Raw genomic sequence first — 26,952 nt, forward strand, 5'->3', positions numbered from 1 at the left:
GCGGTTCAAAAGGTGCGACCTGAAATTGTTCTGCTTTTTCTGAGTTTGTTTGAGAATTGGAATCCCTTTTGGTATTCAAAGCGTGGGGAGATAATTTGCCGGTGGATGTATTATCGCTCTCTGCTCGACTGTCTCATGTAGCGTTTCTCCTTGTGTCTTTAGATTTCCTGAAAATTATTCAGCGAAAGGGGAAAAAAAGAAAGAAAAACGTATTATCCTTCCCCCCCTTTGCTTATCGGCAGAAAGCAAGCACATATTAAACACACACAAGGTGGAACACAAGTGATTGCTGTATCTGCTGTCCAGCTGTGGGTCTTAGCAGATGATAACACAGGCCATGAATGCGAAATGTGTTTCAATTATACTTGAATCATGTTGGAAGGGCGTGATATTTGTTTCCTCTCTTTAACAAACACAGTAAAAAAATGCAGTTTTTTTTATTCCTCCTGTCATTTACCCGTGTTGGGCCGGGCAAAGTGAAGCGACGCCGCTGTCATCATCTCATGAATTTAAATACGCGCTTGACAACTTCAGTCTGAGCTCGCAAAGCGTCATTGTTAAAAACTGCAGCGGCTCCCGGCCTTGTAGCGCCATTGTACAGTCGGCAGAGCAGGGCCGGGTTCACCAGCACCTTAGTTATTAAAATGGAGGCTTGGAGGGGTGAGCTTGTTTGCATCACAATCCGCCACTCCGTCCTGATGTTATGCTAATGAACACGGAGACGACTCAGCCCCCCAAAACCGTCCTCTTTTTTTTCTTTCCTCACAGCTGAGGGCGGGGCCGGGGAAAGGGAGCTGTGACACCGAAACCGCTGGAGGAAATCTAATGGTGCACCTCAGAAATTTCAAAGCGTGGCTCCTCGTGCCGTGTTGCTGTGAATTAATGTGTGGAATAGCATTTTTTTTTCACTCTTCTTTTTCCTTGTCATCGCTGTACTAATGCATTCTCTGTGAGGGGGGAAAAACAAGCCAAATATAGCTTCATCAGGTTTAACAAGCACCATTACCTGTCCGGGCGCTGTGATTTAGGGCTGACAGGTGATTGGATTTGGGAAAGACGACACCCAGCTCTTTGTGTGTGTGAGAGAGCTTCCTGACGAGACACCGAGCCATACCTTGTTTTAGGTTGACATATGCTGCGTCTCTTGTCGGATGAAGGCATTCATGGCGTCTTTGGGTTTGAAAATAGATCCGGCAGCGGTGCGGGCTTTGTAACGTGCCAGGATGAAGCTGGCGACGGTCGATTTATGCCGCCGTTGAAATAATTACTCACTTTGTTTGTGTTTTGCTGGACTGAATCAAGCCTTTGCATTGATTGCTTCCGTTATGAACTGAATGTTGTCACTACTGTAATCTCTCGCCCGTTTGCGCTGCAAATTTTGCGACTTCACTCTATCAAAAATATATGAATTAATAAAACATGCTGTTTCGTGGCTGAATACGGCCTATTCTTACAGAAAAATATGCATATTGAAGCTACAGTTGCAACAATTAATTGATTAGTCTGTGATTAATCGATTACCCAATTAATCGACAACTATTTTGGTATTAAATCATTTTTTTAATTTAAAAATGTAAATATCCTCTGATTTTAGCCTCTCAAATGTGAGTATTTGTTCATTTCCTTTGTTATCCATGAAAGCAGACCTATTGTCTTTGTGTTTTAGGCAAAACAAGACATTCACACACATCAGCTTTGACTTTGGAAAACATTAATCAATATTTGTTGATCGTATTGATTGATCGCAGATTACTCGATTAATCGAAACACCAGGATTCACGAGGATTCAGATTAACTGACAAAGAAAATAATCGTTAGTTGCAACCCTAACTTAAGCAAATTGTGCATATCGTTTGCCTAAATTACGCATTTTCCATCTTAAAAATGGCTAAATGAACTCAAATACAAATACAGTATATGGCATTCAGAAGGTGCATTCAAAGACGTGATGATGCGTGGTATTCTACACTGGTCACTAGGTGTCAGTCGTTTTACTGTAATGACACACAAGCACCAGACAGGCGCTTATTGCAGGTTTGAGTGCCTCACAACAGGCATAGTCATCCCTCACACGGGCTGCTGTTCCGGCCGTAACCCGCGCCAAGCTACAACGCGGCTCTAATCCCCCAGCGTCACTTCCTCCTATTCGTCCCCCGCTCAGCTCCCCTAGCACCCGTACACATTTACAGCGACACACACAAGCACGAGTTTTATATGTCTTATTTTCTCTTATAATGTCTACTATGTTGGGTAATAGGAGTGTAAAAGTGACTGTAGGGTTGTTAGTTCATGTCTAGAGGGCTCTACTAATGTTGAAAAATGCATTTAGAAGGTTGCAGACAGATTTTCTATGCTCTAACTGTGAAAATACTACATTTATAATTAAGGAATTCAACTGTCTGGAACCAATTAACCGCGATAAAGGAGGGATTTCTGTACACCAAAGTCTCAATCGGTGCTTCTGGGATCCATCTGTCATTGTAAAGTGTAAGATCTTCATGCTTTGTTCTGTTTAAGTGCCACATTGTGGCGTCTCTTATAACGTCCTTCATCTGGGCTGCAGAAGGTTAAAAGCATCAATTAGATGGCGAGTCACCGTCGGCCACATTCTGGCCAAAGCCTTTAATCTCAAAGTATTAGCACTCTTCAGCAAAAACACAGAACAGCGACTGCTTTCCAAGGTATATCATTTAGAATCGTGTCTTCAATTATGCACAACATGCAAAGAAGGTGATATGTTATTACATTCTTCAGCGTAAGGATGAGGTGCATGCAGGTCAGTGGTGCTCCTGAGCTTTTCTTAAGCGCATTAGCCACCAAGGAAGAGATGGAACTATCGAAGACTGAAGATGTCAACTGTGGGATACTCAATGCGATGGAACTTCTAAAGTCAAACAGTCCAAAATTTGGATTTTGACCAAAATTTAGTGGAAAAAAATATGCCTCTAATGTCATACGCACAAGAGCTCAGTTCAGTTAGCATGAAATGATTGCGTGTGCATTCCTTTAGCTTTTTATTTGGCTTCTTGTAGCTTTTTTTGCAACACTTTTTCCAAAAGACGGCCGTGAAGGAAGCGGACTCATAGTCACAGGAGGAATACTCCAGCATGACATTTATTTGTTGACTGTAAGATTTATTTATCAGGTAAATTGGTTTATTATTTTCACTTTCTTTTTTTAGCAATGTTTTTTTTTTTTGTTGTTGCTGCTTTTTCTTTGGCTTATTGCAGGTTTTTGTGTCGCTTGTGACAAAAGACGGTCGTGAAGTAAACAGGCGCATAGTCAAAGGAAGAATACTCCAGCATAACGTTTATTTATCAGGTAAAATGTTTTGTTATTTTCACTTTGTTGTTTATTAACAATGGTTAACTTTTTATTTTTTATTTTTGCAGCTTTTTTTGCGATGCTTATTCCAAAAGAAGGTCGTGAAGTCAGTTACTTGCATTCAAAGCAGTAGTAGTCCAGACCTTTATTCGTTATCAGGTGTATTGTTTTATTTCTTTCCCTTTCTTATATTAGCATTTGTTGACTTTTCTTTCTTTTCTTGCTTTTTGTTTGGCTTTTTTGCATCAGTTATTCCAAAAGAAGAGTTTAAAATAAGTAGACTCGCATTCACAGCAGTAATACTCCAGCATAACGTTTATTTGTAGTCTGGTAAAAATCTAATTTTATTATTTTCCATTTTTATTGTCAAAGGTGAACCGTTTTATTGTGCTTTTTCATTGGCTTTTTGTAGCTTTTTTTGCAACACTTACTCCAAAAGAAGGTTGTCGAGCAAGCAGACTCACATTCAAAGCGGTAACTACCTCAGCATAACCTTTATTTGATATCAGGTAAATTGTTTTGTTATTTTCACTTTCTTTTTATTTGCAGTGGTTAACTTTTTTTGTTTTCCTTTTGGGTTTTTTTGTAGCACGTTGTAGCTTTTGTGCTGCACCAAAATTCAAAGGGATAATACCCTAGCATCATTGTCATTTGTTGTCAGTTAGAATGTTTTCTTGTTTTCACTTTCTAATATGTGCAGTGGTTAACGTGTTCACAAAAACACCCGTACAAATACTAGCTTTTACGGTGGGGCAGATGTCAAGTTTTTCTAGCAAATAATAAGCAAATAATACGTTGCTCCTGTGTTTGACCTGAGAGGTTCCGCTGCATTCCGTGTGAGTTACAGTAGGAATTTCCGAGCAGTGACAGATCCTCCATTTCAGGTGGGTTTCCAGTGTTCCCCGTTAGCTCGAACACGAGCAAAGGCGTTGGTACAGGGCTTATTTTCCCTTTGCTTCCATTTTAGCAGCATCATCATCTCAGTTACCTTGTTCATGTTTTGTGTTGCTGCCCGCTACCTTAAAAATTAATAATCTGTTTAATAACGCTTGGCGATCACAGTGCATTATTGATGCCGTAGCCCTGAATAGAAAGACGGAGCCGTGTTTTTAACCACACAGCTGCTCATTTTGACGGAGGGGGAGCGTGGAGGGTCGCACAAGCTGCTTACTGGCGCACATCCGTGTAAATACAGCAGCGTTATTATCTAACACAAAAAGCAGGCCTCGTGCATCTAAAGGCCTTGCTCCCTTTTTGGCAAACAAACACGGACGTGGAAATACATAACAGTCGCAGAGATATGACCCGGTTGTCTGTTAGCCGACACGGTTGACTTGGAGCCTGTGACGTGACACACAGAGTCGCTTACGTTGTTTTTATTTTTTTCTGATGCAGTAATGACACGCTCGTGCAGAATCCGAGAAGACCGATTGAGGAAAAAGTGTTTTGGCCGACTGCCGAGCTCGGTGTGCATCATCCCCCAATTTGTTTGGACTAGTTTAGCCACGGCCAACTGGGCCTCACTGTAAATGTTACTTCTATGGTGTCCTGATGTACTCACTGAGCAACAACCCGGCAGAGTATTTATGTGCACATTCTAATTGGATTGGGTTTCTGGTTACATGCATTCTGGGGATTTCAAGGTGAATCACGCCTGGTCAAGGACCTATTGGACTTGATTGGCAGCTCCTATCACTGTGAGATGCCCGTGTAATGGCCGGGCTCCCGTTCCTGACCTTCCTATTTATCTTACTGTATTAATGTCAGCCTATTAATTCCTAAGCGCGGGGAACATTTGGCAAAGACACCGTTTAATGGTCCTGGCTGAATCATTCTTATCTGAACGGAGCTGAAAGGAATAGTTTTGTGCTATCAGCAAGTGGAAATGACATTTTGAAATTCCCTTCCAGATAATCCACTTCACTTGCCAGTAAAACATCAAAATTACAACTCAAATTTATGGAACCAGTATTACAACTTTGTTGCCGTGGCGAATCATTTAGCTATAATCCCTATGGATGGACAGGTACGGGTATCTTACAGCACTAATAGGATTTTGGTGCATTGCTAAAGTGATTATGATGCTATGGATATCATATATATTCAGGCAGAGGGCGATACGGGTGAATCACAGCGCACAACTTTTCCAATTTTCACCTATTTGCTGCAATTTTTTTCTTCAACTCGAGCCCGACTGGATTATCTTTCTGTGTTTGGGGATAAATCTTCTCCAATATTTGTCTCTGCACAGCCAACGACTTGTGTTGTTCCAAGCGATGGCTCATGATTGCTTTATTTAGTAGCCGTATGTCGTGATCGGTGGGGAGCACAGCTCATCGATGAATTGAGTGGCTCGTAAAAGTGATGAATGGCGCAAACGCTAAGAGCAATGAGCCTGACACGCACCATGCTGCTGTCACACGCTCCTCTGTGCGATTGTTTTTGTCTATGAAAGTGACGCTTGCGTGGCAATAAAATTATAATTTATTGGAGCAAAGATGACCTCATCAGACCATAATGGGTTTGATCAGGCATTACTCCCCCCATAAAACGGGGAAGCTTTGGGAGAAGCTCAAACTCTTTTGTCCTCTGCTTTCCTTTGTTTTGTCCTTTTTATTATGGAGTCCCATCTTCCACCCCCACGCCCTCAAACAGTCACCCCCACACTAAAACCCCACCCCAATCCATCCTGTTGCGCGTGGTGTAAGTTTGGCCCGGTATTCCCCTCGCGTGACCCCCGGTCAGGGCCGTTCTTTGGGAAAGGAGGGGGGCAGCAGTAGCAGTCAGACGGTTTTGGCAGAGCCCCCAGCATGTACGTGTCTTTACGTGTTTTTATGAGTTTTTACACTTTTTTATGCGTTTTTACGCTTTTGATTCGAATGTAGATCCACGGGTTACAATGCGATTTTAAAAACAGAATGATTCCATAAGGTGTACAAATGGTACGATTCGATTCTACGGTTGTTTTTGCTGTAGAAGTGAATCTTACGTTATAAAATAAAGAAGCCTCTTGTGTAAAAGTGTCATTCTTACAGTATTTTGTGCAAAGGAGCACACCAGATCAGGCAGGGGTCCCCAAGCGCCCAAACTTTCAGGTGTGATGATTAAAAAAAAAAAAAAAAAACACTGAAAAATAAAATAATTTGTAAATAACTACATCAAATTTTATGGAAATGGGTATCAATTTTGCAAGTATGGATAATTATTTTATTCTAAAAATAATACACAGTTTTAAATCTCACAGGTTTGCATATGCTGTTTGATGCAAGCGACGACCTGTTGTACTTTGTTGGACGGTCCTTCTAATCTAACTTTCTCCCATGCTGCACAGACAGACTACTATACTGTATAAAACAAACTCCAGGCTCGTACTGGGGGACGGTGGCTCTGTTCCTGTTTTAATTTTACACAATACATAATGTATGCTACATTTGATCGCTATAATGTACACACGCTGGTATTTCTATCCATTCTCGTCTTCAGTCACGGTAAGCTAAGGCCAATGTGTGACAATCCCTTCGCCGGTAGCACAAGATGCAGCCCAGGTGTTGTTTTCAGAGACAGCCTGTCAGCAGTTTGCTAGTCTTGCGATACCTGGAGCATGTCTCTACAATCCATTAATCTAAGGATTTATGACTGATTCTTATTGATACAGGAGTCTTCTACCGGTGCAGCCGTATCTCTCGCTTGTCAAATCAGATATACGGTCGCGTCGTTTTATCGTTCATAACCCTAATTTTTTATGCATTTTGCCGGTTTCAGTTTGGAGTTCGGTCTCAGAAACTTGGATTATGCTCCTGTGTCGAGGACACCACCTCCCCCGCACACTCTCTTGCGCAGCACGACAAGCGCCTCAGAAAAAAAACAAAAACGTGAAGGCTGTGGTTCTACTTCCTGTGAAGCTAGCGAGCTAAATACTTTGTGGTTGTGACAGAGTTGACGTCACGACAAAGAGCTACAAAAGCAGGGGTGCCCAAAGTGCGATCTGGGGCGCGTGTCTCGTTTTTGCTGGCCCGCGGCACAATGTAAAACTAGAGTACACAAAAAAGCTGCGAACATTGGAGCTTTAATGTAACGACAACTGACATGTTGATGCTTCTAACTAATATTAAGACAAAGCTTTGTCTTTGTCTGGGGGTGGGCAGTCTGTCATTCCGGTGCTGCTCTCAATCATTCCCTCACCAGGAGAGGTCAAGGCCTGATTCCTCGCTGCCCCATATCGGGCTCAGCAGGGCTCCAGATTCATCCGATCAGCAGCCCAATCGCTTTCCTCTGGAGTGCGAATTTTCCGATTTCCCCTTGCAAATTGTACTTCTTCAGCCATGTCAAAACACGAATGCACTCTCTTTTTAGGGGGGAGGGAATATTCTCCTTGCTCTGCAGCGTGTGAGTGTTTGGCTTCTCCAGGTAGGTGAGATGAGAGGGTGGTCTTACAGTATGGATGAATTCATGTGTGAGCATGCCGTTGGAAAGAACCAATAGAAAAAACAAAATCCCTATTCAACATGTGCTGGTCTGTTGGTTCAGATTTACATTTGAGTGAATATCCAGGCCTCTATCCCCCCCCCTCCTTCCTTTGCATCCCTGTGATGTCCGCTGACAATTAACATCCCAACTCTTTCTTGGGTTTTGTTGAAAGCTGAGGGGCTAATTCAAGGGTCAAGCAAGACTTGCAAGCTGTCAATCTTTTATTGTAACTTGAATCCCCTCCCCCACTCAAGTCCTTTATTCCGAGGATCGCACCCCACCCGTCTCTCCTAGACCTCGTTTAATAGAAAAGCCCAGCTCTTCCTCTATTCTCCTGTGGCCCTCTAACAGCCAAAGAGGGACAGCCAAAAGCTTTGTCTTGGAGAAGCCAGGCATTCTTTCACATCTGCCTCTTGTTTTCAGAACCCCCCCATTCAAATTTCAAACTGCCCTTTTCAATCAGCCCTCTGCCTGTCTCTTCTAATAACCCCTTTCCTCTTGGCTACGAAGCCCCCCTTTTTAACTCTATCAAAAACAACGGAGCCCCCGCAGTTTGTCTGCAGATTTGCATCTTCATTTTCCCGAAGAGTTAAAGAGCTCCAAAAGCAGTTTATTGATCTGCCAACTGCCCAATCCGTGCTTAGCAATCACACGGGCCTTTGGAATCGAGCCACACCCCCGCCGATGCCCTTCATCATCTGTCGCGCGCAAGCCCGCAGATGCAAACACCTGTTCTCAGATCACGCCGGCGTGGCGGGGGCTCCGATCACTGGCGGCGTCTCTGTTTCAAGGCACGGGGAGGGGAAAAAAAAACAACCCCCAGCTGAGAGGGGAGACCTCGGCGCGTCTAATGAGGAGAACGCCAGTCGTACAGTCTCCCTCCGGTCCGCGCCTTTGGTGTCTGCGCATGTTGAACACTCACAGCATGAGACAAAACGCACTAAGTGTAGGACTGTTATCATCGATTTACTGAACAACCACCGCCATGTACGAGGGATGTACGCTCTGCATTTACTTCGTGGCGGGGGGGCTCCACTGCCTCCGAGGCAAAACTGTTAGAGGCATCTGGTCTTTGTCTTCAGACACTTGAGGTATGTGGAGCACGCCGCCAGGAGACGATGGCAGCAAGGAGAGAATTATATATGGATCGGTTAATAGTTTGTTTACAGACTGGATGTAAAGGCTGTCTCGTCAGACGCAATTAAAGCGTAAATGTGCCGCTCGGGTCTGTGGGATTGTTTATGAAATACAGACGCTGGAGCACGCCAGGATTAAATTAATAGTTTTGTGCTGAAAGGGAAGCAACATGATTTAAACGGAAGATGCTCGAGCGTTCTCCTGATAACTCTGGACAAGTTTAAGGTTAAGCTTTTAATGCAGCCCATTAATCTCAACCGTGGCGGGGAAAACTCTTTGTTCATGTGCATTTCGATTAAAATTAGTAGCAAACACCGTAACCCGTCCATGGCGCTGGCTCAGGGTCGTGAGCTCCTCGGCATTGGCATTTCAAATCACACTTGACACCTGAATACTTAGTGTATCCCATAATAACTTGGTTGGGATTCTATGCATGCTCGGAAAAGGTCAGAGTGAACCGCATTCTAGATTTGTGGTAAAATCGTGTTGAGAATGCGAGGGGTAGAACTGATTTCAAACGACATTGGTACAAACATATTCATGTTTCCCTTTGGCCAGAAAGCTGCCACCGCGTACGATTGTTTTATCTTGGCCATTCTTTTAGTGCACAAGGTAGCTGTTGGAGGGGACGATCGTCGCTGCTCTCCTTGTGTTCCGTCTAAGTATTGGAAGTCGGTGCATGTTTGGAAGGATCTTCAAGGAAAAGTGGACTTTTTTGGGGGGAAATTTTGCCCATCATCCACCATCCTCATGTGAGACATGAACACACGTCTTTCTCGTGGACAAGTGACTATGGGGGTGTTTTTTCTATTTTTAGAGGGCTCAAATCATGTGAAAAACCGTATTGAGGTCGTAAACAAGTTTCTATGCTCTAATAATGTGGATGTTAGTTCAAAATATGCATATTTAAGTACATTTCATGACATTTTTGGTCTAATAGAAGGATTTCCAATCCTAAAAATGGTAAATGAACTAAAACAAAAATGATCATTATAATATACAAGTCCGTAAGTATTATTACTATATAAGCGTGTAGTAAGCATATCAAAAGAAACAAACCAGAGGTTAGGGGTATGTGTGAGTCCATATTATGTCTTATTTTCTCTTACTATGCGTACTATATTGGGTAATAGGAGTGTAAAAGTGACTATAGGGGTGTTATTTTATGTTTGGAGGGCTCTAATAAACCCAACCGTGCCAAATTCAAAGAGGAAAAACAATGGTGTGAAGCTAATGTGTTTCCCAGAGGTACGGAGCCTGTTTGCAGCCATGTTTTAATAACATTTATTAAAATGAGCATTGTTGAAATACAAAACAGGTTTTGTGTTTGCAATCAAACCCATGAAACACCAAACTCCATATTAATTCACTGAACCTAAACATACAGTGGTGTCGTGGCCCATACTCCCACTAACCCCCCCTTTTAATGGCTCTGAAATTAGAGGTCTCACGTGAGGCATAATGTCACATTAGATGAGGTGATTATGGCGGGCTTAATTACAACTTCGTTGCCTAATGCTTGTGTGTTTGTGTGCGTGTGCCGCATGTTTTCATGCTCATGAAGCACTTCGCTGTCTGGGAACCAGCAAAGGCAAACTACAGTTGATCAAACGCTCTGCAGCCTGTGGATATTCTCCAGTGTGGAGGCGCCGCCCCCGAGTTGAGTTTTACATCTCTGGCTGCACGCGACAAGCGGAGTGTCTCAGGCGTGCAAGGAGGCTCACGTTCATGGAAAAGTTGCAGACACACGGCTGGTTGTTTTTGATAGTGCTAAAAAAAAAAAGTCGAAGGCAAAACAGTTTCTAATGGGGTCCTGTGCGCCTCGTTGGCTGAGTGATGCCATATCCCTTGGTGAATGTGCTAATGGTTCACAGGGGCTGAGAGGACGGAGTTGAACCCAGCAGTGTAAACAGGCGGACAAAAGGGAGCCGTTAGTAGTGAGAAACGCATGCCTGGGCGCGCGGGTCGGCATTAGGTTTCACACAAGTGTATCCGTGACACGGGAGGAGGCCGTTGGCTTTTGTAGCAAAAGAGAGCGAAAACAAACACTCAAACAGAGTCGTACTAGCGGGACAGGTACGGATGAGGTGGGCAGACAGGAATCCTGCTCGGGAGTGACGGCAGAGAAAGGGAGGGGATGCAGAGATAAGTTTGTGGTCGGTCACAACAGCCAGCGGTGACCATTTGCTCTCAAGTGTTTATTTGTTTGGCAGCGCCTCGGGGGTGGGAAAGGCAATTCTTCTTCTTAACTTGCAGCCAGAATATCTCAAGCAGAAAATAGTGGGGAATATTGACTCAAGTCAGTAGAGCGGTGACAATTAATCGATGATTAATCCATTATCCAGTTAGTCGACAACTATTTTGGTACGCGAGTCATTGTTTTTGATTTAAACATGTAAATATCCTGATTTCAGCCTCTCAAATGTGAATATTTATTCATTTCCTGAGTCATCCATGAAAGCAGACCTATCATCGTTGTGTTTTAGGCAAAACAAGATATTCACACACATCAGCCTTGACTTTGGAAAACAGCGGTGGGCATTTTTGCCTCTTTTCTGATGTGTTGCGGACCAAACCACTAATTGCTTGTGCTTGCTCCATATTGGGTGTCCAAAGTGTGGCACGAGGGCCTTTAGCAACCGGCGGCCGTTCTTTCTATTGGCCGGCAGCACATTCTAAAAGTAGAATTTAACAAGGAAACTGAAACAAAAAAACAACAGCAAAAATCTGCAGTAATTTTACAAGAATAAAGTAAAAATATGTATTAAAACAAGTTGTAATCCAGCGAGAAATAAATCTTAATTTTACGATAATAATTATTTGTTATTCATTATAATATATTTTTTTACATGATTAATTACTACATTTTAATAGTTATTTTTAGATGTTTTAATTTTTAATGCTATTCTTTAAATACAGATATATATTTTTGTAATTTTTAATTACAAAATTATTTTGTAATTTTTTACTTAATTTTTTATTTTAATTTAAAATGTCATTTTTAATATTGCTGTATTATTACGAGGGCCAAAAGTGTCATTTTAGAATCATAATGCATAATTTTAATTCATAATATTATGAAACAAAACAATAAATAAAGTTGTAATATTTTGAAAGTTAAGTTGGGGGAAACCTTTATAATATTATGGGAATGAAGTCAAAATATCATGGGAATAAATTCTTAATATCATGAGGGGAAAATTTACAAGACAAAAGTTAAAATAGTTGGAAAATTAAAAAAAAAAAACAGAGCGAGATTTCAATATTAAGAGAAAAAAAGTTGTGTTTTAACGAGAAAAAAGTCACAGTTTTATGAGAATAAAGTGGCAGTATGATCTGGAAAAGAAGTCATTTTAGTAGCATAGAGATTAAATATTAAGGTTTTTTTACGTCATAATACTATGAGAAACACGCAAAACAAAGTTGTCAGTTTGGAAATTTAAGTTGGGGATAAAAGTTATTATATTATGGGACTAAAGTCCAAATGTTCAGGAAATAAAGTCCTACTATTATGACAAAAACATTTTCAAAGCCTATTTAAGAAAAAAGTTGAAATATTTGAGAAAAACCCCCAGCAAAAATGGAAAGAAAGAGTAATAGAGTGTAGGCTTTTCCACCTACAGGATATGACAAAGCTGAGATGTTTTTTCTTGAAATGGATGTCATTTCGTAGCATATCCTCATGTTTCGCTTTACAAAATGCATGTTGCCCTCGCTGGAAAACGTCTGGATTGGACGCCCCTGATCTGCTGCTCCAGATGAACCGACGAAGAAAATAACCGTTATTAAGTCACATGTTGGTCTTTTCCGTGGGCTGGCATTGTGTGCTGATGGATGTTCTACCGGTGCTTCCAATAACGTCAGTACTATCATGAAAGAACACCTCAAGTCACGTTCACCCAGCCGTATGAGCTTTGCATTTAACGTTGCTGTCGGTGGATTTAGTATCTCCCGTGCAAGCGGACGCTGAGAGGATTTTGGACTCGCAGTTGGCCGCTTCCTCTCCACTTGGAGCGCTTTCACTCTGGGCCCGTGACAGCGCTCTGTCGGCGAGCGAGAGCCGACTCCAAATGTGAGATGTCTTAATAAATCAACGTGGCTTTAAAATCTTTATGGTATGTCTGGTGGGCTGCTGGCTGGTATGATTTATAGATGGGAATGTTTTTTTTGTTTTTTTTTTAAGTACAATGCTGTAATTTGATCTGTGATTGATAAGCTGTAGCGTCCGTCTCCTGCGGGTCGCAGTGAGTTTGGACGAGGGCGGGATAGGTCTATTTGACAGTATTGGTTGCACCCAGTTCCTGCAAGGTGGTTCTCAGTGGAGCTTACCTTTCCTCTCGCTGTGCTCCCCCCCTCTTCCAACAGGTAAGAGAATCAATGATGACCGTCTGGGACAGCGTTCGGATTGGACTTTTTTAATCAGAAACCTTTTGTCGCCGCACAACAACCTGCAAGAGACCACCGACCCTCGGCGCCATGTGGAAACGACACACCTTCTGCTGGTTTATCATCACCCTGGCCCAAGTCCACTCCACCGAGGGTAAGTGCGCGTGGAAGGCGGGGGGCCTGTAAAAACACAGCGCTTTGTTTTACAGCGTCCGGTGAAGGAGTATTTCAGGCTCTGTGACAGTCAGGCACCCAGTGGGGATTTTTCTCTCTTATCCACTTATTTAGGAATTCTCGCATGAGCAATGAAAATGGAGCGCTCGCGCTGCTCCTCCGAGGTCCCGCCGTGCATGTGTAAGTAATGTGGCTCCAAGGACCGCGGGCTCAGGCGGATCGCGAGCGCTTTCATTAGTCGGTCGATCTCGGACAAATTGTGATTTGCCAGATATTTTCTGCTTGAGAGCGCCGGTTGTTCCCAGTGGCGTCGGCGCTGGACGCATTGGGAGGTTTTTTGGGCTAGAATGTTTCTGTCTCGTGGCCAGCGCTCACAGATTTCACACCTCAAAAAACTCTTAACGCGTTTTAATCACGGCTCTGATTGAATCACTCTCAGCTGTATCCTAATGGCCAGATTTATGCGTCTAAACTGCATATCATAAACGCTTCCCTCTACTTATTAGTGTTTAATCACTGCAGTAGTGCTGCACTACTTGAGGTAATTGATGATTGCTTTAAAAATTGGCTTCTGTTTAGTGCAATATATCAGAAAAGCTATTACAGATTTGTTTCCTCTGTGCCCGCTCTCGTGGCTCTTGCCCAGTATTCCCTTTTTCACTTCTTTCTTCAGAGTTCAGAGCTTATTGATGCAAGTTTGCAAGTTGATGACTTCTGCGCAGCAGAAAATCACGCAGACACCAATGCTGGGCTGCAACAATGAATCCATGAACCGATGATTACTCAACAGCTATTTTGGTATTCGAGTCATCGTTTTTTGACGTAAAAATGAAAATATCCTCTGATTTCAGCTGCTCAAATTCTTTCCTTGGTCATCCGTGAAAGCAGACCTATTATAGTTGCGTTGCCGACCAAACCACTGACTGTTTGTGTTTGCTTCATATTGATTGGGTCTGTCCAGGGCTGGGGTGTCCAAACTTTTACCACCGAGGAAAAAAAATGACGTTTTCCAAGTATTTCAACTTTGTTTTTAAAATAATTTTTGTAAATTTTCTTCTCATAACATCATGACTTTATTTCCATAATATTTGGACTTTATTTCCATAATATTGTAACTCTTTCCCCAAACTAATTTTTACTTTACTTCGTTTTGTTTGTTTGTCACAATCTTATGACTTAAAAAGTACATTTTTTTTTCTTTAATATTTCAACGTTCTGCTATTAAAATGGTGTTAATTTTCTCTCATAATACCATGGCGATCTTAAAAATGACATTTTAAATTTAAATGAAAAATGTAAGAAACAAGTGCATACAAAAATTACAAATATATACGACTGCTGACGTCATTGTCGTAAAATTACAGCTGTTTTTTTTTTTTTTGCTGTTGTGTTAGTTCATTTTTCAACAATTTGAATTTTTTTTGTAACTTTTCCTCTTGTAATATTTTGGCTTTATTCCCGTAATATTCAAACTTTTTCCCCAACCTAATTTTCCTAAATGTAAAACTTTATTTGGTTTTGTTTGTTTCTCATATTTTTCTTTAATATTTAAAGTTTTTGCTACTAAAACGACATTATTTTATATATATATATATGTATATATATATATACACAGTAGATAATTACTGCTGATTTTTCCATGTTTGCTGTTATTGTTTTCTTGTTAAATTATATTTTTTTTAATGTGCCGCATGGCAATAAAAAAAAAAAAACAGCCACCGGCCACAAATGGTCTTTGGACACCCCTGTCATACCGCGTGTCATCTGGCTTGCATTCTTGCATTGACACAAGAAGCTATCAGAGGAGTGTGTGCCTCTTTTCAGCTTGAGTGGGCTTGGCAAACAGGGAGAGGCAGAATTGCATCAACGCCAACGACATACATCATCTCAGAAACATCATGCGGTGATAAGAGTCTGCAATTTCAAGGCTCGGATATGTGACTACACCGATTTAGAGCAAAGGGAGATAGTCGGCACTCTTGAGAGCTTTCTTACCTTATTGTAGCACTTAGCGCTGCAACAATTAATTCATTATCCAATTTACTGACGACAATTTTGGTATTCAAGTCATGTTTTTTTTAGTTCAAGATGTAAATATCCTCTGATTTCAGCTGTCACACGTGAATATTTTTTAATTTCCTGAGTCATCCGTGAAAGCAAATCTTTGTGTTTTAGACAAAACAAGATATTTAATCAAATCGGCTTTGACGATGGAAACCAGCAGTCAACAAGAAACGACTAAGACTAAGAAAATAATCGCAGCCCGAGTAGCATTTAGCTTCTTCACCAGCCGCTACATTGTTTTTAAGTCAAATATATATTTTTTTACATTTTTAACCATTTTTCACCCAGAAACCTTTGTCTAAATCAAAGCTTGGACCCAACGCCCAAAACACATAACTAGTCCTATTCTTATATACTTTTAAAGAAAGCTGGCAAAGCTCAGAGGCTTCCAAACGCGACTACTATTTCTTTAATGTAACCTCTAAATAAAGCTAAGCAAAAAAAAAAAAAAAAGACATTCAACAATACACAGATTTATTATTGATAACATTTGTCATTTATGTTAGTTTACATGTCCCCCCACCCCAACATCAGTCCCATTTTCCATCTCGGCTACCAAGATCAGCCCTGTAACAGTTCATTACAAACAATATCCCCAAGTCTGCATGCTTCATTAAACTGCGTCTATCTCTAATATCTTTTTAATGCATTTTTATAATTGAATTAAATGGGTTAGTGGAATGTTGTAAATAGTTTAAAGTTTGTATTCGGAAGGATGAACCCCACATATCCAACACATATTGTTCCTTTCGCTCTAGGGGTCTGTTGTTGTGCCCCCCCCCACCTCCAATTCATAACGTACATCTCATCCACCGCATCCGGCGATCTCGCTTGGACCGTGTGTATACATGTCTTTCATGTCTATTTGGACAGCTGGTTCACTGTCATCCTCAGCCTTTCAAGCCATATTCCAGCTCCCCCCTCCCCATACAATCTTCTCCATGAAAGGAAAACAGGCATTACAGCGCAAGCGCACGAGTGACGAGCATTTGTGTCAGAAACTGGACTACGTTTCTCATCCCCAAGAACAAGCATATTCTTTTGTTTGCATTTTTTGCAGGAAGTAATGGCAACACAGACCTGGTGCGGGGAGCCTGCACGGGAAGTGCCGCTCAATCGCTGGATGTTTCTACTAAGGGCCGTCAATAAATTGCTATTGCATTGCAGAGAGTTTGTTGAAAAAATGTCATATAGTCTAAATCACATCACAAACTGATGTTTAGTCCTAAAAAAAACAAATTCAGCAATACTTTGGTTTATTATTTTTAATGCTTTGAAGAACTATTTTTGTAACCATATTCAATTCCACAAACAAAAGCTTATTTTTGAAAAAAAAGGATAGGGATTGGATCGGAAGCCAAAAAATGTGGATGAGGACATCCCTAATATTTATGTCTTATTTTTTCTGATTATGTTTACTATATTGGCTCATAAGAGTGGGAAGGTGACTATAGGGGTGCTATTTCTTGTCTATAGGGCTCTAATGATTTTAAAAACCATATTTAGAAGGTTGTGACCAGGTGTTCTATGCTCTTACTACATAAATATCCCATTCAATCCCAAGGATTCACTTGTCACGGTTGGGTCTGGAACCAATTAACCGCGATAAATGCGGGATTACCGTAGTTGGAAATATTCCCTTCTTCTCGCAGGTGACAGCATTTTATTCATATTATGTCAGCTTCCACGAGATCTGGTGTTTAACAGCACATCTTGTTTTTATCGGCCAATTCTGTGCTTCTGTTAGGGCCCTGCAAAAAACGAGGTACCGCTGTGCTCCCAAAGATAGTCTGGGAAGGAAGTGTGAATTCAAGATTACTAATCTGCTGCATAAAGTGACCAGACGTCCTCGTTTCCCAAGACCTTTTGGGACCTATGAAAAAAACTACGATCCCTTTTGTAGTGTGTTTATATGAGGTCAAAAGTCAGTAGTGGCAGGGAGTCATCAACGTTTACGTTGCTCCAGGATTGAGACTAATTGTTTCTTTTGCCCCAGAAAGCCTTCATTACTGGGGTGTGGCGCTTGAATGACATGGGCGTTACGAGGCAGACGGGGCTCTAACAAAGGTCCCTCTAGCATTGCGTTGTGGGAGGGGTCCATGTGATTGTTTCTCAATCTTGACCCGTACGTTGGGCTCAAAGTCAAAGGAGTTCTCCGTCACAAAGAACTGAACATTCTTAAGTGAGATGCAAACCTGTTGGGCAGTTTTCACGTTTTAAATGAAATGTTTACATGACACTGTTACCCATTGAGAATTTAAACTCCATTACCCTTTAAAATAGCCCCCAAAATGGGGGACACCGAGGTCTCTACAACTTTATATGTCAGCATATGATAAAATTGACTTCATACCAATAGAAGTCATCAGATAGTACTGCTTACGTGACCGTGGCCTTCTAGAATTACCTTCATTAGAATTACCTTCCCCCTTCTTTTCCAAACCTTCCTCCTAGCTTGATGTTAACGTTTGTGCGATAAAAGTGACTCTCCGGAACCCTCCGCCATTGTTCACTCTGGAGCAAACAAGCTCAATGCCAAATCCAGGCTTACGCTTCTAAAGTGCAAAATGTATCGGTACTCACCGCTAATGAAATATCATCGGAATGAATCGGGAGTCACAGTCCAGCCTTTAGCCTGGTTGTCAGGCTAGCTAGCGCTACAAGCGCGCCTCCGTCTGTTGTTGGGCCGCCTCCATCTTCCTTTAAAGAAGCTCGCGGTAGTGCTTGGCTCCTCTCCTCCGCAGGATCGCCCCGGCTAGCTGGCAGAGAAGGCGTTTCTCCAAGCCAAGTCTACGTCATTCACGCCGCTTTCATACCGCAGAGCTGTCCCTCGTTTATTGTGGTTAATTGGTTCCAGACCAGACCGCTGCAAGTGAATTTCCGTGAAGCAGGATTCAATGTTAATAAATGTAATATTTTCGTAGTGAGAGCTTTCTAGATATTTGACATTATTAGAACCCTGTAGACATGAAATAACACCCCAATAATCACTTTTACAAACCTATCGTTCATTGTTTACAACACATTGCGCAACTCTTATGCTGCTGGGTCTCCAGACGGCCATAGACAAGCGAGCTAGCAAGCTTGTCGTCAAAGCTCACTTCTGGTCATGTGACAGCGATGGGTCAGGGACGTCATCATCGCCTCTGTAAAACAGCGGTTCGGCTGTCTGCACGGAAACGATAAGCCGTCGTTTTCAGATTTTCATACTATGGAAGCGGTTTTCAAAAAATACTGTTTCAGGTCACCCAGAACATTGTTTCCATGAAAAGGCTGAAACGTTGAAATAACTTTGCCGTTTCGACCTGAAAACATTTCCCTGTGGCTAGCCCCTTGAGAAGCCAAAAAAATACCACTTCCACACTGAATGGGGGGAATGACTTTTTTTCACGCAATCATGTTGGACATGCCATGGCTGACTTCATGACTTCATGCAGTGTTAAGGTAATGTAATGTAAGGTAACGTCTCAAAACAGGCTACGGGGTCGCTGCGGGGACATAAGAGATGGTCACTGCTAGCATAGCAAGCTAAATAGTTAGCCTCTCCAATTTACTTACAAACTTAAGAAAGTGTTTCAAACGGATTGGGGAGTAAGGACAAAGAAGCCCAAAACTTACCACTTCCCCACTCGATCTCAGCCATGGGATGTCCGTGTCGTCCATGGGATGTCGGCTCGGCGCTGCTGGCTCAGTAGCCAGTCTCCATGCAGTGTGGAAAGTAATGTAGTCTATAATATTTTTGGACTATTAATAGGCCACAGTCAAGCACTGTTTAGGAAATTAGGTGAGTTCCTGGGGTAAGGAGGCATTCATAGCCCAACATACGCAACATACGCCGTACGCAGCACAATACTGACTGTCTTGACGAAAGCACATCGAACAAGCCATCTTTTTGTCTTTCATCAGCACACGTCTGACTGCAGGTTAATTTCCTTTGTCCTGCTGATGTCCTCTGTGAACGTCACCGTGGCAACCCGGACAAATTCAGCTGAGCGTGTGACTTACAGAGAAATAAATGTTTTCGGCAACACTTAATGCAGCAATGATTTTTTTTTTTTTCTTCCTTCTGCGTCACGCCATGGAATTGGCTCACGAGTCCGCCTGTGTTATTTAGTCAGGCTGAGAGGATTTGTCGGCATCAGCAAGCGAATAACAATTCACACTTAGCTCCGGCGTGCGCTCTCTTCAAAGACTTACCCAAATATTGTTGGAATTACAGAGCGGAGCAAGGTTTCTGTGTCAAGAAGAAGGGAGTATTGCAACATGTCGGAGGCACAGCTGAGAATCAATCAGGACAAAATGTGCTCCATTTCCCTGCTAGTGGTGCTGCCAACTGGATTCCTTCTTTCTTCTGTCTTTTTAGCTGCGAATAATCAGAAAAATATAATAATATGACACACCAAATAGACTTAAGACATGCTCGATCAGGGCCGGCCTACCAATACAGTAATCCCTCGTTGATTGTGGTTAATTGGTTCCAGACCGGACCGTGATAAGTGAATTTCCTCCAAGTAGGATTTTGTAATTTTAGCATAAAAATCCTGATTACGACCGTCTAAATACAATTTTTAACATTATTAGAGCCCTCTAGACATGAAGTAACACCTCCTTTACACTTGTATTACCTAATAGAGTAGACATAATACGACAATATAACACAAGTAAGACTCACAAGCGAGTTTCTTGTTGTTTTTCTGCTTCCTGCTCTGTCGGCTACAATACTTGCGGTGGCTATCATCTCATCAGTGTAACATTACTGACACCTACATACAATTCGCTTAAATATGCATTTTTAAAAACTAATAATAGGTCATATTCAGTCACTAAACAGGGATGATTTATTAATTAGTGTATTTTTGGAAAACCGTGATAGAGTGAAGCCGCGAAATGTGAATCACTTCCTGTATCCGATATCCAATATTGTCCGGCACGTCGTCACTGATGCCGATATCAATCGATACCAATATAGGCAGAAGCTCTTCCCTCAAACAAACGGCACATTTCACAAATAAACACAAAATAAGACAAATACTGCAATACATGTTAGAGGTGTGATATCAAACTTGTCGCTGGAATGCGCATGCCGAAGAACACGTTTCTCCTTGGTAGTCAACGGCACAGTTTAGGTAAACATGCACGCAAAGAGCAAAATGTAACAGTTTACAGTCGTGGCAAATTTAAGACAGTGGAACCTCGGTTAGCGTCCACCCCGTTTAGCGCGTTTTTCGGGTAACATTGAAAATCCACGGCAAAATTTCACCTCAGCGTATGTGTTTTTATCACAAAACGTCCTTGTTAGCATCCGTAGCTCGCTAGCAAAATGGCAACCAGGGCCAAAAGCCAGCCCTGTCTCCCTTCTATGACGTCATCAGCGGTTGACTCTCAAAGATGTTAACCAAAACACGATGTTACAGTTTTACATGCATAAAACAAGTCGAAGGCATCCAAATGGAGAATGAAAGGGATAAATGAACGGACACCATCTTCTTGTTTTGTCATGAGTTATTTCCTGCGTTCAATAGTGTTTCTCACCTTCTTTATCAAAATGCTGGTCTTGCAACTTTCCTTGGCGAGTATCACTATTGAATAAAAAAAAAGGATTCCTGGCAAAACAGGAAGCTGGTGTTCGCTTGGTGTCTCACTGCCACTTGGTGTCTTTGGGAACTGTCACGTCAACACTCGCGTCTTAAATGAAGTATCCTTAAATGTTCACTTATCCCTTTCATTCATCTTTTATATGTATTTTTAGGCGTTTTGAATTGTTGACCTATAATTGAAAAAGTCTAAAAACATATTTAGTTTTAACATTTTTGGCTTTCTGGAGAAGAATAATTCAGTTTACATTATTTCTCATGGGATGGGAGAAATGTATTTGGTTAGCATCTGTTTCGGCTAGAACGGATTTATGGCGCTAAGCAAGGTTCCACTGTATTTCCAATCTGAATTCCGTGCAGTGGACATACTGAGGTGCGGTTTGATGAGGTGTCACCATTATTGGCAGAAAAACGATACCGATATGATCCGATATCGCCTTATTATCAGACATTCCTACAAACAACACAATGATAGGATAACACAACGCTTTTATCTATGGGAGGGTTTTTTTGTTCGGAGTGTATGTTTTCATTCCATTTTGCTGGTTATGTCTGCAAGTTGAATGGAACATAAACACTCCGTGATATAAAAGCTGCTGTTTCAGAGGCTGAACTTTTGTGAGCAAGCTTGACACATAAATCCAATCCTCCCTCAAACCAAACTCTTGTTTCTTGTCACAGCTTGAATTGTTTGAAGTACATGGAATTTCTCAAGGGCATCAGAGAAGAAGGGCACCTTTAAAAGTCCTTTTTTTTGGAGCATGTGAAAGCAAAGGAGAAGAGGCTTTAAACCTTAATCTCAAAGTGAATGGAGTGAAATAGACAATCAAGGTGTTCCGAAATGTAATTACGGGAAGTAAAAGCTGAGGGCTTAATGCCAGCCAGAACCTGACGTCCGTGCTGTCACCTGTTTGCTCTGGTTAGTGCTACCTGCAGGCTTCTAGCAGACCCATCGGCTAATTTAGACAGCAAAACCAAAATACCCCTCGAGACGGGCTGTTTCCACTGGGTGCTTTCTTCTTATGAAAGGAAAAGAAAAGCATAATAGTATCTGTCAAGCAAGCATTTGTGGAACCACAGGCATTTTCTGTTGCAATACAAAGGAAAAGTCAACCACTGTGGTACAACATTCCAGTTGGCTCACCATGCACAGTCTGGCATGTGAGGCATTAAGTGCGCCATATAAACGATGGGGTTATTTCTGAATACACACCATAATCTGGCTCCGATTGCTTTTGCAGTGCATCAGACGTAAGGGGTCGTTTTCATGGTACACAACTGTCATTTTGACGACTACGAGTTTTTACAGATCTGCAGTGGAAGGTTTAAAAAAAAAAAAAAAAAACACGGCTGCGTAATTGTTCCCATTCAAATCATGAAAAACTCTCATCTGAAAAAATGGCGGCACAAAAGGTTGTTTTTGCATGCGTGCCGCTGAGCATAAATACCTCGATAACACGTCTCCAGGGAAATGTACATTTACATGCGCCCGCAGTGACCAATTACTCCAATTTAGTAATCCCACTTTGTGCTTCCAATTTTGTGGCTTCCCTCGGTCACAAAAATATATTAATTAACACATCTTGCTGTTTCATGCTTGAATACGGCCTATTATTAAGCACATTTTACAGTTTTATTGCTTAAATTAAGCAAGTATAAGGCAAGTATAAGGCATTCAGAAAAAGAGGATTTAATGCTGTGTAGTGTTCTACACTGGTCACTAGGTGTCAGTAATGTTACTGTAATGTTGGAAGAGACACACAAGCACCGGACTTGATCGCCGGAACAACGGACTTTTATTGCAGGTTTGGATGATCTCACAACAGGCACACAAATCCCTAACACGGGCTACTGTTAGCCAAGCTAAAACTCAACTCTGAACCCCCGACATCACTTCCTGTCCCCACCCCCTACTCAGCTCCCCGAACACCGGAACGCATTAACAGCAACACACACAAGCACGACTCTTATTCATGTCTTTTATGGCTTATTTTCTCTTATTATGTGTACGATAATGGGTAATAGGAGTGTAAAGTTGACTGTGGGGGTATTATATGTCATGTATAAAGGGCTCTAATAATGTTAAAATCAGTATTTAGAAGGTCCTAAACAGGTTTTCTAATGTCTAGCTACGAAAATATTCCATTTAGAAATAAGGGATCCTATTTCGTGAAATTTCAATGTGTCCTGATACAGGTGGTCCTCGGTTATACCATCCTGAGTTTAGGAACTTAAATTAATTAAATTAATGAAAGACTCTATTTTGGTCCGTAAAGACGAGACTACTCGAGAAGTAGTTACAGCGGAAGAATAGACGACACGCAGCCACACTACTCTCAACACTGGACTGTCGGGACATCTACCTGGACCTTGCAAGAATGATGACCAGGTTGTAGATCAACAATGTCTCTCCAGTCATTCCTCGTTTATCGTGGTTAATTGGTTCCAGATCCGAGCGGGATAAATTAATTTCTGCGATATACTGTAGGATTCAATGTTAATAAATTGAGTATTTTCCTATTTAGAGCATAGAAAACCTGTTTATGACTTTGCAAATACGGTTTTAAACATTATTCGAGCCCTGAGGACATGAAATAACATGCCTATAGTCACTTTTACACTCCTGTTATTCATTGTTTACATCACATTGCGCAGCTCTTATGCTGACTTGGGGGGACTTGAGACGGCCGCGAGCTAGCAAACTAGCGAGCTAACCAGTAAACTTAACAAGCCAAATACGTACCACTTACACACGGAATGGGAGAACTTTTTTTCACTCTATCATGTGGGACACTCTGTGGCTGACTTCATGGAGTGTTAAGGTAATGTCATGTAAGCTAATGTCTCAGTGCCGCCTAGTGACAACAATACTACATATCACTTGTATTTCACTATGTTTTGACTAATAATAGGCCATAGTCTACCACGAAACAGCGATTATTTATTAAGTCATTATTTCCTGAAAAATGCAACATGGCGAGGGACAACCGAACTGCGATATTGCGAGGGACGACTGTATTGCAAAACAAAACATGCTACTGTCGGCCGAACCACCTCTCCGCATGCAAAGGTTTTGAAAACTACACATACCTGTAATTGCCATTCTCTACGGTAACCTTGAGCATGATAAACCGCTACTATGAACATTAGACATGGTTGTGGTCTTATTATTGCAAAGGAAAGGTTGCTAGTTCTCTGGAATTGAATTCACAGATGAGATCGGACTTACACCTAAACTCGACTTACATCACAGTCAAGGAGCGTAATTTGTACGTAACGACTGCGGACCACCTGCACAGCGATGACTCACTGGTCATTTTATGTCTTCTGCGTATTGAGTAAACAAGTCCTGTTAGCTTTGTCTCCCCTTCTCCTGCTTGATGTCATTGTGGTTGTTTGCGGCCAACTGTTGACTTTAGATCCCCGTGGAGCCAGGCGGGCGTGGGGCCTTGTGTACGAAGGCCCACCGTGCTGTCACGTCTCTTTCATCACCAGCCAGGCTTACAGATAAGGAGACAATGAGCGGGAGAGTAAGCAGTGGCAATGTCTAGCCATAGCCCCTGGGTCTCCTCCCTGCCGAGCACTTCAAATCCTCATTAGGATTTTTCAGCAAAGGAAGGAGGGATTTTGTTGGATTAGTGCTTTGTCACAGCTGGCCCCAGGTTGATGTTTGTCATGCAGAGCATTGCAGAGTGCTGACATGCTCCCACCCAACCCAAACACATACCACCCCCATCCCCAACCTCCTTTCACCTGGCTGCTGAGGGAGGGAATCGCATGCTTCCACCAAGAAGAACAGCTCGGTTCTTGGTACTGTTTTTGTAGCATGTAAAGTCGCAGCTGGACACAGTCTGGTCTATTGACTGGTCTACAGAGATTCAAAATGAAAGGAGTGGGGAATTTGATTATGACCAGGTGACTCAAAGCTCCTTTCAACTTGCTGACGATTGGCATCCAGCCTGCACATCCCTGAGCTGAAACGAAAGTGACGTCAGCAACCGTGAGCGGCATTGAACAGCACCTGTGATCCATGAGCTGGCTGATAGCAGTCACCTTCGATAACGATGCTGTCCAGACAGGAAACGCAACTTTTCTTTCAACACTGATATTCTCTTACACGTTCTAACAAGAACAATTTGTTGCAGATTTCTCACAGACAGCGACTTTGTTTGTCAAAGTGGAGCTGAAGCTCTAATGCGGTCCTTAATTGGGTTTCCGGAGAGAAGATTGGTTTAGCGTGACAGGGTTTCTGTGTTCGTGTAACACCTACCTTCTCTCATCATTCTCTGCTGATCCTTGTGGATAATGTGCATTCAAGCAGGTCCCTCTCGGCCCTCGCTGGGTGGGATCTCTGGCACTCTTGATTAGTCATCTACCCTCATCATGTCCCCGTCGGCCTTGTATTTTACCGTCACGCTTTGTCTCACTTTGTTCTTGCTCAGACGGACTCATGGGGGTTTCTAACAAGCATATCTTTAAGAATCTGTAAAACATGTTTTTGTAACCCAAATGAATCTCCACTATGAATCCAAAAATGCAAGCAAAGCTGTATGACACATCTCCAGGGTTGTGGTCTACAGCAAAAATCACGAAACAGGTCTTGGTTTGCGGGTTCAGAGACGTGAGCATCTAAGGTTGTGTTCTGTACCTGTGACTAATTGTGGTGCGGTTGAGTTTGCTGTGTAAAAGGACTTTAAACACATGCAGAATATAACTCTGCTTTTAAAACCGACGTGCTGGGGACATAAAAGACGGCAGCAGATATGCCTTATATGATTGCTGATCAAATGCTCTCTGAAAAGGGCAGATGAAGAGACTGTTTTTGATTATGCGCTAGATGGTATTTCAAAGTGAAACCAGCATGTATGCTTCAAGCCAGACAAATGAACCAGCTCTGCTGGGTCAAAGGGCAGATGTAGCTGGGTTTCCTGTTTGCTACTGTATTACCGTGGAATTTTAAAGGTGATGCTCAGGTCACACGGGGCTGCAGTATTCTCTGGTCATCTTGGGTTTCTTTCGGCTGTGCCAGTTAGCGACCCACACCAAGATCGAAGATCTTCAGATCAACAGCATCAGTTCATAATAGGGATGCAAATACTGCAGCGTATAGACAGTGGCGCCGCGCCGCATGCTGCCGTCACACGGACAATTCCCAGCGTTTATTATAAATATGAGCAATTTACCCTTCTGGTACTTTCTGCTTTCATCACTCAAACTGTGTTTTATGAAACAATCGGCTCATGCCTGCCAGTTTTCCCCTGAACGTGAGCTGGAAAAGCAAATTCAGGCGCGTGTCCAAGAGGGATGTTGTCACTGCTGTTGAAAAGCTATTCTCGTCTCACGATGTGGAAGTGCAATCAGTTTGGTGTTGTCTTGATAAAAGCAACTTACACAGGATTCAGATTTAACTGATTTTACACTTGTGATGCGAGATATCACTGCTTTCCTTCACCGGAGTCCTCTTTGTCCTTTTGCTTTGCTTTGTCCTGATTTAGAGCAGCCATAAATCCAGAAGAGGCTCCTGTAAACGAGGGGTGGTGAAACCAAAGTCGTAAATATAAAGGAGGTAGTAGTAGACCCGGGGCTTTTAGGAGGAAGTCTGAGTTCCTTTTTAGGAAGCGTGTTTACGAGTTTCTTTGGCACATTGCAGGGATGGGCATTCAACAAAATTTCCTTCATGGATTATTGGGAAAATTAATGATCAGTTAACCACATATAATAAGCATTTGTCTTAAATATTCTAACTGGTGTGGGGGATTATTTATCTTAATGTTCTGAACTCCTGTCTTATTGCTTCTGCTGGTCA

The 26,952-nt window shown here is 42.1% G+C and overlaps 1 protein-coding gene across 20 annotated transcripts in view; it reads left to right on the forward strand.

Moving 5' to 3' along the window:
• adgrl2a (adhesion G protein-coupled receptor L2a) overlaps positions 1-26,952 on the forward strand; it is a 154,992-nt gene that overhangs the window by 16,034 nt on the left and 112,006 nt on the right. For all 20 annotated transcript variants that reach the window (XM_054790269.1, XM_054790270.1, XM_054790276.1 and 17 more), the window contains exon 2: positions 13,294-13,468. In XM_054790269.1, coding sequence (XP_054646244.1) covers positions 13,405-13,468 — 64 coding nt within the window. In that variant the 5' untranslated portion in view covers positions 13,294-13,404. The remainder of the gene's footprint in view (positions 1-13,293; positions 13,469-26,952) is intronic.

The sequence above is a fragment of the Dunckerocampus dactyliophorus genome, chromosome 10 (genome assembly GCF_027744805.1).
Source record: "Dunckerocampus dactyliophorus isolate RoL2022-P2 chromosome 10, RoL_Ddac_1.1, whole genome shotgun sequence".
NCBI classification, from domain to species: domain Eukaryota; kingdom Metazoa; phylum Chordata; class Actinopteri; order Syngnathiformes; family Syngnathidae; genus Dunckerocampus; species Dunckerocampus dactyliophorus.